The 12,910-nt window shown below is 43.0% G+C and overlaps 1 protein-coding gene across 6 annotated transcripts in view; it reads right to left on the bottom strand.

Moving 5' to 3' along the window:
* LOC119861307 (rho GTPase-activating protein 20-like) overlaps positions 1-12,910 on the bottom strand; it is a 61,162-nt gene that overhangs the window by 24,364 nt on the left and 23,888 nt on the right. The window contains exons 1-6 of one of the 6 annotated variants that reach the window (XM_043492225.1): positions 11,575-11,657; positions 10,830-10,949; positions 9,341-9,423; positions 3,740-3,910; positions 2,971-3,120; positions 1,037-1,078 (exon numbers count right to left, since the gene is read on the bottom strand). In XM_043492225.1, coding sequence (XP_043348160.1) covers positions 1,037-1,078; positions 2,971-3,120; positions 3,740-3,910; positions 9,341-9,420 — 443 coding nt within the window. In that variant the 5' untranslated portion in view covers positions 9,421-9,423; positions 10,830-10,949; positions 11,575-11,657. Of the gene's footprint in view, positions 1-1,036; positions 1,079-2,970; positions 3,121-3,739; positions 3,911-9,340; positions 9,424-10,829; positions 10,950-11,574; positions 11,690-12,910 lie in introns of those variants that run through there. The other 5 variants (XM_043492224.1, XM_043492226.1, XM_038416310.2 and 2 more) reach the window with 5 other exon arrangements.

The raw sequence follows: 12,910 nt of genomic DNA, 5'->3' as shown, positions 1-12,910 counted from the left end.
TTTCCTTTCTTTTGAATTACAAAATTTATCATTTCATGATCACTTTCACCCAAATTGCCTTCCATATTCAGATTTGTAATCAATTCTTCCCTGTTGTTCAGAATCAAGTCTAAAATGGTTGGCCTCCAGGTTATTTTTTGCTACTTTCTGAAACAAAAAAGTTGTCCCACTACATTTATTAGAAATTTTGTGTTTTGCCATATTACTTTTCCAACAGATGTCCCCCATTATTACCAGGTCATGTGTTTTGGATATTTGTGTTGTTTATTCTGTAAATACCTCATTAACCGGCTCTTCCTTATTTGGTGATTTGTAGTAGACTCCTACCATGATATCACCCCTATTTTTCCCCCTTTAATCTTTAACCAGAGACATTTGACTGGTCTGCCTCTCACTTCTTTCTAGATCTCTGAACAAGTGTATATATTCTGGATGTATAAGGCAACACCTTCTCCCTTTTTCCCCTGCCTGTCCTATCTGTACAAGCTATATTCCTCTAGACCAATATTCCAGTCATGAGATTTATCTCGCCAAGTCTCTGTGATGTCAGTGAAGTCATAATTTATATACTTATATACTAATCCTTCTAGCTCTTTCAGTTTATTCCCCATATTCCTTGCATTTGTGTATAGACATCTAAGATGTTGAGCAGATTCCCCCGGGGATTTCCCTCTTGTTGTTCCTATAACCCTACTGTAATTTGTCATGTCCCCCTCCCCACCCCCAACATCTAGCTCTCTGTTAAGGTTGACTTTTTTATGCTTACCTGTGGGCTTTTGTCACCTGCCCCTTTGAGTCTTGTGTAATAGCTAAAGGCTCACACTATAACCCAGATTCTCTTATTGCCCCTTCTCCCTTCACAGATCACATGAAGGCAGAGGCTGCTGACAAAGGATTTTCAAATGCCTAAAAAGCAATGAGGAACCCACTGAAAGGCAATGGGAGTGGGGTGTCTAGCATCTAAACTCTCCCCCTATCGGTTTATAAAGGATTATCAAGGGACAGCACAGCAAGAGGAGACGTATGTGACTCTTACCACAGTAACGTTGAGAGCCATTGCTCCTTCTCTTCAGAGGAGCTGAGAAGAAAAAGAGAGGCCAAATATTAAATAATAGCTAAATGACTAATAGCGTTTGGAGACTCTACCAGGCTTTGCTTATATTTAGCCGTCAGTCTCAGTTCCTTCCTGGAAGCCCTAGAACAAAAGTGCAGTCCTTTCCTGGTTCTGTTCTATTTTAACAAAAAGAAATAATAATAATAAAACCCCAAGAGCAGCCGAGCTGAACTAGATTTCCTGGCCAACCTGAGGGGTGTTCAGATAAGGAACAAATATCTTTCTGTGACGGAGTTAGCAAGTCATGTGTGTCTTTATTTTTTTGTAATGACCTTTAATTGATATTTTGTTTCTACTATCATTTCCTTTCAATTCCTAGAAGCCTTCGCTGGCAGTATTGGTCACTAATATCTCCATTGCTATGGTTTGGATTAAAAAAAAAAAAGATCTATCCAGATGACATACGCCTGAGGCCTCCAGCGCAGGAATTGTATGCATATGGCATAATAAAGTGAAAAGCAGCATCCCCACTGTTCAGAGGGGATGGAACAACAAGTGTGAAATGAGTTGCTGGATCCCAGTTCCTTTGCCACCAAGCCAATTGTCCAAAGCACAAACATCAGCAGTACCTTAGCACTGACTAGCACTCCTTGCTGGCTATCAGCCAAAAGGGCAGGCGGAGACTGAAATACCCTCCTATCCCTGCATGATTGGGACACACTGGTGGACAAAAGTGTGTGAAGGAAGCTTGCATTGTAGCTTCCCACAGGGTACCAGATGTGTGGTTCTCCAGGGCTGTCATTCTGGCATCTTTCACCAGCATAATTCACCTCTCCCTAATAATAAAATGTGGGCAGAAAAATAGCCTGCAGGGGCATACCTAAAGATGAAAACACCATTTTCACTGAACAGCCTGGAGTTCTTTTCAGAAAGTGCCATATGTGCCCTATTCCCATATGCTGTGAGGTTAGTCAAGATGATCTTAATATGTGAATATTTACCCGCAAATGTTTTATTTTAAAATGGATTGGATGTCTTTAATGCACAAGGAAAACAAGGGTTGGTTGAAAGAACTCCTCACGGGGAAGGAGAGATAAGGAGGGACACGGGAAGAATTCGTTGCACTTTTTAGGGTCCAGAAAACCGCACTGATCTGGCTAGTGTGCATATGCACCAGAGGCCTGAGTGGAATCGGAGCCGCTCAATTGTGTGCCATAACCCCACTCCATCTAAGGTACAGCCGCCATTACCATAGTATCTGAGCAGCTCACAGTCTTTAGTGCATTTATCCTCACAACGTTCCCGTGAGGTACAGATGTACTATTAGGAGTAACTGAGGCCCAGAGACTCTACAGGTGTGTCTACACAGCCAGTGGCAGGGAGCTCCCAGCCTGAGACGACAGACTTGGGTTAGTGGGGCCTGTGCTAGCACTGTAAAAGTAGTTGTGTAGACAGGGCTTTGAAGTTGCAGCTGGGGCTGAAGCTCAGGCTCTGAACCCAGTCCCCCACCCCTAGGCTCCAGAGCCTCAGCTACAGCCTGAGACACAACTTCAAAGCACTGTCTACCCAGCTATTTTAGGGCACTAACCCAAATCTGTTGATCCAGGCTGGGAGGCTCATTGCTATGGGCTGTGTACACAACCCTAAATAATTTCCTTAAGGTCACAGAGGAAGCTTGTGGTAGAACCCAGACCTGAAGCTAGGTCTTGCATATTACCCCTGAACTATCCTTCTTCACTTTCGCTGTGTTGCTAATAGTTAACAGACATTCTTCTTTAGCTCATTTAATGAGGGTCTGTGTTTTTGGAACAGGGGCTCAGAGTTCTAGACTCTCCGTCATCATTTAGTTCTAAACATGCAGCATCGTGATAGCTGCGAGCCTGCAATGCAGTGGGTTTGTTACTGTGCTGTGATACCTGAAGGAGACAACAGAATTGGTGGTAGGCCAGCCAATGACAAACGAATTCTCAGGGCTCATCTTTTTCTCAGACACTTCATTGAGACAAGATCCAGTCCATACTTCACTCAGGCGCACCTGCTTCTTCAGCTTCAAGTTGGAGGAGGACCTGGAATTCAAACCAGAGATTGCTTAGGCTAATGGGACTGGCTAGAAAGAGACACAGCACACATACAGACTTCCTTGTCCATATCCATTGATGCCTCTGAACTGACATCTCAAGTATCCCAGTTCTGGGCTTTAGTCTTACCAAACTATGTGCCATACCATATTGGTTTTGTGATTCAGACAAATTACTACCCACAGACAAGTAAGCATTTTTGAGATCAGCTAAGCTATTTACCTATGAGCTAAATAGGAACTGAAGAGAACTAGCCAAAAAATGAATTAATTTTCTGTCTTCTGCATGGAGCCCCTTTCACTCCATTTCCTCAGCACTGGCAAGAATGCCATGTCACTTCTTCAAGGAGTATCATGAAGCAAAGGGCAAACTTATTTAGTTCAGATCATGCTACTGTATGAAAATGCAGTGATAAATTAAGGGTAGACATTCCAAGCAGTGGCCAACACATTTCTTGGGGTAGAATGGGGAACTTGCAAAATTTTAGAAGCTCCTTTAAAAATGTGGCTTTCCTGGTACCCTGATCCACAAATGCCCTTGATCCTGGTTTACAATGACTACTAGGTGTGAGACATAACCCTTGTGTAGCTCGCCCACATTCTCTTACTTGGACTTGGCAATGACCAGCATGTCACTGAAGAGGAATAAATGTCTCTCCTGGGTGTGCAGTCCCATGGTAAGCTGTACCCTCTCATCCAAGATGAAAACAGAATTTGGGCTACTGAAAGCCCCACTTGGTAGCCCATTGTCTGGGTGCGATGAGGAAAGAGTAATTTCCCTGGAAAAAAATCATCATATGAATTGTGCAATTATTGCAACTCCCATAGACTTTGTTAATAACCCAATAGACTGATGGCTATTTCATTTCTTCTCACATAGGCTCAGACTCAGCTTAATGAAAGCTGTCTATATATTTTATACTGAATACGGAGGAAATCCTGAGGTCCTTACTCAGTTTTCACTTTACTCAGGCAAGAATACTGTTATCTGAGTAAAGATCTCAGATTGTGATCCTATAAGTGGAAAGGGGGCTGAGATGCATGCATGAGGTCACTCATCAGCAGGGAGTGCAGGCAAATTTGCAGTGTAGTTGATCAGTTCTGTTTTTATCAATGCCAGTTCCCTCCACACCAAATTGCTTGTCGGTGTCTGGGCTGTAGCATGATGAATATTTACTGTGTATACTAGTCTAGTTCCATTCACCTGATTCAGAGATCTGGCTATAATTTTATAAAAACACTTTGACATCTACTGATTAAAAGAGCTATATAAGAGCTAGGTATTATTGTAATCCAACTATTTTTGTTGCTACTTTAGGCTGATTTTGGTGCAATATTTTGCCAAAGAAAGAATGGCTGCTATATCTCTATTGAACTCAATAAGCAGTTGCTGGAATTAAACTCGATTCCTTACTCATGCAAACAAGCAAAATGTAATAACTCCATCATTTTATTATTCTTTTCCCTTCCTGTCTCTAAATTCTCAAGTATGAATTGCATATGCTCTCTCCTACTCTATTAATTTAGCAATAAATGCAGCAATGGCACATTGTGAAGAATGTCACAGAATCATCAGTAAGAGAGGTAGGACAGATCTTCATCTTTACTGCTACCCTCGCTGTAGTATGTGGGATTGCCTCTACTGAATATGCACGGGTGCTCTGCCAGACTGTCTGCAAGATCGAAGCACCCTTGGTGGTGTGAATACACAATCAGTCCTAGTTGGATTTATTAGTCTCATAGAAATGGCTGTAAATGTAAAGTTTTCAGCGAGATGGGCACAACAGGCCAGACTCTGCCACCTTTACTCCTGTTGAGTAGTACCTTAGTCTGAGTGATCCCATTAAAATCAACAAAACTGAACAAAGCTCTGTACTTATAGGCTGAGACTTTCATATTATTGGCCTAACTCTGCTGCCAATACTCAAGAGTAAAGCTGCTTACTGGCTTTAATGGGAGCAGGGCTAAGCCAACACGAACAGCTTTTGAAAATCCCACCTGCAGATTCCCTGAACAGCTGCATTCTTGCAGGCTGGAGTCTCTGGCTTGTCCCTGCCTGGCACTCTTATGCTCACAGACAAGCACATAAGCCTGTTGCCTCTCCAAGTAAAAAAATAAGTTCACTTTAAAACATGCCTATGAAAGCTTCCCCTGTGTGTCAGTGGAGCAGTAGAGACAGGAACACCAAGCAATCTCAGCAGTGATTTCTTAATGCTGGAGAAGTTACAAGGTTTGGTAAACACAACAGAAGAGTAGCAACAACAACAACAAAAATTCACCAATGCTCTGGTGGCCCAAGTAAAAATGGCATTGTACCAGCTCCCTCTGAGGCAATACATCATGAGAAATGTTTAGAGCTTCCCTCCCCTTGCAAAGATGTTCTCCAGCCAAATAAAGTCAAGAATTTGTTTCTCTTTTTGAGTCAGTGTGATATTGGCGGGGAGGAGAGGGGGTGGTTGAGGGAGGGAAGCAAAAGCATTTCTGAGACCACATTACTTGGGATAGAGATGTAGATGATGGTATTTCTGCAATTTATTTTAAACCACCCTAAAACATTGGCTTCTGTCTGAACATTTCACAAAAGCAGGACTTACTCCCAAGCAGTTAAATACAGGGTGAAAGGAAACTGCTGCTCTTGGAGAGGGTTGCTTCCTGCAAAATGTAAATCACTTAAGTTTTTATCTTTTAAACAAATATTTATTTTAACTAAGCAAATCACTGCAGCAATGTTATTTATGAGGGTGTTATCAGAACCAAACAGAGAAAGAGCTTGACATTCCTTTATCTGTTGTCTAATTGTTACACTGTGCAGGGTGGGGAGAAACTGCCTGAACTCTAAGATGGTTATTCTCCAATCAAAGGGCTGTGAGACTTGGCTACTGTACAGCACTTGATATTTCAGCACAAGAGTTGGAAGGTCAGTGTGTTCATACTTGACAATAAACACTAGAAGTCTGGGTGCTTTATATCTGAAGAAATTAAAGTCAGTGGAGGCACTGGATGGCTCTAGACCATACAAGTGGGAAAAGGAGCTTTTCACATTAGGTCACCCGTTAATACAATAGCCTAGGTTGGTAGCAAATGAAAGCTGTTACCATCTGAAAAGTGATCTGTATGAAATGAGTTTAGAGGAGTCTGTCCAGTTCCTAGTGGAAATGTGCCCGTAGCTCAAAACCAACCATTGTATTGACAGTTTCAGCAGAGAAGGCGAGGACAGAATGGGTCACAAACACTGAATTCCCGTCTCTCCCCTGAAGTGAGCTGGGCATGGAAGCACATTGGTGGAATGATACAGAGAGCTCACGCTGCCCTGCTCCTCACTGCACCTGCTCTGAGGATAACTAACCAGGGCTGCCAACCCACCATCTCTCACAGCACCTGCATTCACTTCCAAAGCTTACGCCTTTTGTATCGCTGCCCATCCCTACCCCTCTTGTTGGGCGACTGAATAATTGTCTCTGTCTGTTCCTCTCATCTGGGTGCCATTTTAATTCTTCCCATTTTCTAGATTTGATTAAGACCAAACCATTGCCTGTGATTGTAGTGAAAATCCCATGTGTGCCCTGACCCTGATCTCCCCTAAGTAAGTTGGCCACTGACTCCAGCAGGAGCAAGCCCAGCCCCTAAAGGGCTTCTCTGTACCAAGAGACTCTGTTTTGACACTTGCCAATGCTGTTTTTCACCAATGGCTGCACATCACTGGCACCAATAGCCAAGGACAGAGGAGTCCTTCAAGTGAAGGTCTGCTCTGGGAAGCTTGTATTTCCAAAGTTTGCTTCTGTCTCACTCTTCCATTACATCAGTAACTTCTGTAGAAGCCCTCTACACCAACATTCCACACAAAGATGGACTACAAGCCGTCAGGAACAGTATCCCCGATACTGTCACGGCTAACCTGGTGGCAGAACTTTGTGACTTTGTCCTGACCCATAACTATTTCACATTTGGTGACAATGTATACCTTCAAATCAGCGGCACTGCGATGGGTACCCGCATGGCCCCACAGTATGCCAACATTTTTATGGCTGACTTAGAACAACGCTTCCTCAGCTCTCGTCCCCTAACGCCCCTACTCTACTTGCGCTACATTGATGACATCTTCATCATCTGGACCCATGGAAAAGAAGCTCTTGAGGAATTCCACCATGATTTCAACAATTTCCATCCCACAATCAACCTCAGCCTGGACCAATCCACACAAGAGATCCACTTCCTGGACACTACGGTGCTAATAAGCGATGGTCACATAAACACCACCCTATATCGGAAACCTACTGACCGCTATTCCTACCTACATTTCTCTAGCTTTCATCCAGATCATACCACTCGATCCATTGTCTACAGCCAAGCGCTACGATATAACTGCATTTGCTCCAACCCCTCAGACAGAGACAAACACCTACAAGATCTCTATCATGCATTCCTACAACTACAATACCCACCTGCTGAAGTGAAGAAACAGATTGACAGAGACAGAAGAGTACCCAGAAGTCACCTACTACAGGACAGGCCCAACAAAAAAAACAACAGAACGCCACTAGCCATCACCTTCAGCCCCCAACTAAAACCTCTCCAACGCATCATCAAGGATCTACAACCTATCCTGAAGGACGAGCCATCGCTCTCTCAGATCTTGGGAGACAGACCAGTCCTTGCTTACAGACAGCCCCCCAATCTGAAGCAAATACTCACCAGCAACCACACACCACACAACAGAACCACTAACCCAGGAACCTATCCTTGCAACAAAGCCCGTTGCCAACTCTGTCCACATATCTATTCGGGGGATACCATCATAGGGCCTAATCACATCAGCCACACTATCAGAGGCTCCTTCACCTGCGCATCTACCAATGTGATATATGCCATCATGTGCCAGCAATGCCCCTCTGCCATGTACATTGGCCAAACTGGACAGTCTCTACGTAAAAGAATGAATGGACACAAATCAGACGTCAAGAATTATAACATTCAAAAACCAATTGGAGAACACTTCAATCTCTCTGGTCACTCGATCACAGACCTAAGAGTGGCTATACTTCAACAAAAAAGCTTCAAAAACAGACTCCAACGAGAGACTGCTGAATTGGAATTAATTTGCAAACTGGATACAATTAACTTAGGCTTGAATAGAGACTGGGAATGGATGAGTCATTACACAAAGTAAAACTATTTCCCCATGGTATTTCTCCCTCCCCCCCCCCCCCCGTTCCTCTGATATTCTTGTTAACTGCTGGAATTAGCCTACCTTGCTTGTCACCATGAAAGGTTTTCCTCCTCCCCCCCCGCCCCCGCTGCTGGTGATGGCTTATCTTAAGTGATCACTCTCCTTACAGTGTGTATGATAAACCCATTGTTTCATGTTCTCTGTGTGTGTGTATATAAATCTCTCCTCTGCTTTTTCCACCAAATGCTTCCGATGAAGTGAGCTGTAGCTCACGAAAGCTTATGCTCTAATAAATTTGTTAGTCTCTAAGGTGCCACAAGTACTCCTTTTCTTTTTTCGTTTCTTAGGGCATCTCTGTTTCGGCTTCTCATACTATTTCCCGTTGCTGGTTAGATGGCAGACTAAACAGCAATGAATCCATCAGGCAAACATTCATTGACTTCCCAGTTGGAATTACACAAAGAAGCTGAGAGAAGGTTTATCTTCTGAGCAGGGTGAGAAAGTGAAATGGAGGATTGGAATTTTTGTTCTTTGTTGGTTTTTGACATTTTGTTTAAAAAGTAAAAATTCCTGATTTCTTTTAAGGGACTCACTGGCCATCTGTTGTTTGGCTTCAACAGAGAACACAGTCAGGCTGCTATGACTAACCAAATATTTATTATATGTGTGGCTTGGCTATTCACATACAAACTTCACCTTAACGTTGGCTGCTTTTCCATGCAGTAAAGGCTAGATTCTGTTCTGCGTTACACCAGTGTAAGCCTGGAGTGACTCCACTGAGGGCAATTGCGTTATTCTTGATTTACATCTGTGTAGGTGAGATCACAGTCTGGCACTACATGTTTTCAGCATCACATTTTTAAAGCATGTTCCAAAAAGGAAACTGGAACCCCTCCAGGTGGGAGGTCTGTCCAGATACTATTGGCTCCTGGTATCAACAGCTGAATTAAAACATGGGTTAGCAAATCTATTTGATTTGATTTTTTTATTTGTAAAAGGGGGCTAAAGCTCTGGTGGGGATATTGGGGAGATGATTCCTTACCTGGAATGGGATTTGGACTTGTTGAGAGCTTTGCTAATGGCAGAAGGCGTGGAGCGTCTCCTTTGGACTATGGGCTTCATCTTCTGTGGGAGAAAGATATATTCCGGTTAGTGTACCAGAACCCGCTCTGCACTCAGTTTACCACTGCAGCTGTTTATTGCCTTCTGTTTTTTTATATGCAATTTCTTTTTCTCTAGTTACCACTCACTGATCCTAGACATAGAAAGCAACACGAATTGTGCTTCCACTGAAGTTTCACTTCCTTTCCTTGCTATTCAAACACACATCAGTTCTCACATTTACTCAAGAGATTCAAGATTTTCCTAACTGGAAATATATCCAGTTTTCACAGCCAAAAATCAAAGTGAGTAAAAGTAATGGGCTGAAATAGAGCAGAAGAGAATTTAGGCTGAATATCAGGAAAAAGTACCTAACATTCATGTCTAGTAGACAGTGGAACAGTCTAGTAAGAGAAATAATGGAAACCCAATTTGAAACTGGATTGGACAAAGCCATATATAGGGAGCAATCATTTATTGGCTGGAGGGTTGGATGAGATTACCTAATAGGGCTCCTCTATTTCTAATTACTATGATTCATGGATTCAGTATACAGCCTATTATTAACACCCTTAAGATCCTGTCTCTCTTCAGAACACTCATAATTTTTAAATTGTCTGAACCAGAGAAATCTTATCTGCCATATGAATGAAGTGACTATAACAATGATCCTTGTCAGTTTGAAGGATAAGGCCTCCAGTGAATATGTGTTTGTGTTGGGGAGAGCTCTTTTATTTTTTCATTAAATTTTGTGCTGGGGAAAGATGCCAGATTTCCAGCCTAGTGACAAATCCTGGAATCACGAATACTACTTGCAGAGTACAGCACTACTAACTGAGAGTAAGGGTGGCAGAAAAAGTTACCCTAAACAGCTCAGCACCTCTATTTCCAGCTTTAAGAACCCATTAGCAGAGAGTATGTTAAGAATTATAAATCATGGTACGTCGGCATTGTGGGAAGTTCGATTAGAGAGGGAGTGTTCCTTCTCTAATGGAACATTCCACCAGAAGGACCACTCATGTCCCCACCACCCATGAGGTCAGCCAGGGATAAACTGGCTATCAGGGAAAGACACCTCTAAGCTCATTGAAACACTTGCTCTCTTTTCTTGATAACATTCTTTTTAAGAATGCAAGGGAAAGTAAGTTTCTACCCTCTTTGTTTTATATAATTTATTAATTAATTAAATAATAATAAAAGCTTATTTATTTGTATAGAGCCAAAAGCTTGTTAGCTGCTTTGCGGTCACGTAGGAAGACAAGGTTCCTGCCCCAAAAGAGGTAGCAATTTAAACACAATCTGAATACACCGCATGGTCTTCCTCAAGAAGGCACCTTTTATTATCTGTTTAGTGTCTAAACTATGCGCATCAGCATGGTAACTGAACTCCTTTCCTCTTCCTGTAATCCCCTGCCTCATTCACCACACACCTTTCATCATCTACAAGAAATGAGGCGGGAAGTCCTGCAGATGAAAGTCTCCTTTACTTCATAACCCTGATTCACACCCCCAGAGCAGGTCCATCCTATGCACTGAATAAAGCAGAGGTCCTGTGGAAAAAACAGCGTGTGATCATGTAACTAAAGACTGGATCATAATGCTATGCACACAGGTTGCCCAGACAAACTTAATTCAGGTATTTCCTAACCTTCAAGTGTGTATGTATATCATTATTAAGGTTGCAAAGTCAAGCACTTGAAAGTATATATATGTACCTCCCCCTTTCCCCTGATGTGACTCTGCTAAGCAAAGAGCCATTTCTGTCCTAAGGAGTTTCACAGAGGGAACTGAATAAAAATAACATCATCTCAAAAATGTTTGTTTAAAAAAAGAAGAGGCCATGCTGAGAGGGAACATCTGGCTTTCAGAGGTACCCAAGTGGGATAAAATGTTCTTACAAAACATGATACAGTAAAGCAGCAATCATGCAACATCTTAGGGAGGGGAGACCAGGGTTGGGGGTGGGCTCCAGGAGTCTTCAGTGAGAGATGTGACTAGAGTTAATGCAGTAGAGCAGCTGCGAAGAGTTGATACATATAGCCAACACTTTGGGGGCAGGGAGACTAATGTATCACTTAGAACTGTTTTAATAAAATTATATGCACCTGGTCCCTTTCAGCCCCCCAAAATCTCAAAGCACATTACAAGCCACTGGTATGTAAAGGAATCACTTACCAGTGTGCAGTTTCCTCTGTGGCATAATGTGGCAGCTGTTTAGCAGTGCATATCAACACCACACAGGATAGACAGTGTGGAAGGATGTCTTACCTCAATGTAAGTTCAGACAGTCTGAATGTAAAGACTCCAAAGTGGAGTGTGGCCAGAATTCTTGGGAATAGCATTGTGGGTTTTTGGATAACCATAAATGGTTTTATGCCTTATCTGAACGCCGGCTACACAGCAGTCTCAGAAGCACTGGATCCATACTGACTTAGCAGGAAGAACCTAACTGACCAATTCATTGACACCACTCCCCGCAGCAAGTAGGTGGAGGTCTCAAATCCAGGTACTGACCAGGCTTAATCTGAGGTGTTATGGCCACAAGAGGGCATGCCTCTCGCTCACTGGTTCCAGCCAAAAGCCTTTTGCTGTACTGAGGTTGTTTTGCTTGGGTCAGGCTCTAAGTCAATAAAGGAAAGGCAGCTTAGGTTGGAAATTCATTTGAGATGCAGAGCGGGGCTCTTGGCAAACTAGAAAAATCTCTCTCCCCTGTCCCAGCATCACAAATTATTTTGCTGCCCCTAGCTCATCACCTGTTCTGCTTCTAGTAGCATTACCCAAACATCACAATCAGATGGTACAATGGGCAATTTGCCAGGGCTATAGGGCATGGACCTACCTGGCATAACTTTAGAAATATTTATGCTTTGACTCTTGTCTTTCTTGGTAGATGGAAAGAAATTACTGTTTAGGAGCAATATACTATAAACCTCCAATCGTTCAGCTTTTCCTCTCCTTCCAGAGAGCACCGGGCTGTGCATCCCATTTTAAGGTGCATCCAGCTATACCTACGGTAATGTTTTGACCATCGCTGGTTTATAAGGGAAAGACAGCTTTGCTACTGCAATTCTCAAGAGGCTTTCAGACATGGAAATAAGTCTCATAACTCCTTGGATATTCTTCCAGTGATGCACTGCCATGTGCAAAACACGCTCTGGACACTGCTTGTTTCTGGAGATCATTATGCAATCCTCATCCGGAGTTTGTTAACTCCTGGAATTCTGGACCGAGCTTCTAGGAGGTCCTACCCTATGGACTACAACATAATGGCTACCAGAGCTCTCTGACCCCATTTACCAGCATGCTTGGAGTCCGAGTAGGAGCAGAATGGACTAGAAACTCCTGCTGAGGCCAATTGGAGGTTTCTACATGGGGTGATATAGACAGGCAGCTTGATGGGCCAGTGATGAGCCAGGGCTGCTCAGCCCCCTCAATGTGAGGGGACAGCCTGACTCGGAGACAAAGAGACTCAGTTTAGTTTCAGTTTTAAGCTTTGAGTAATTGGGAGCTG

Source organism: Dermochelys coriacea, chromosome 9 (assembly GCF_009764565.3).
Source record: "Dermochelys coriacea isolate rDerCor1 chromosome 9, rDerCor1.pri.v4, whole genome shotgun sequence".
Lineage (NCBI taxonomy): Eukaryota > Metazoa > Chordata > Testudines > Dermochelyidae > Dermochelys > Dermochelys coriacea.
This window is presented reverse-complemented; position numbering and strand designations above follow the sequence as displayed.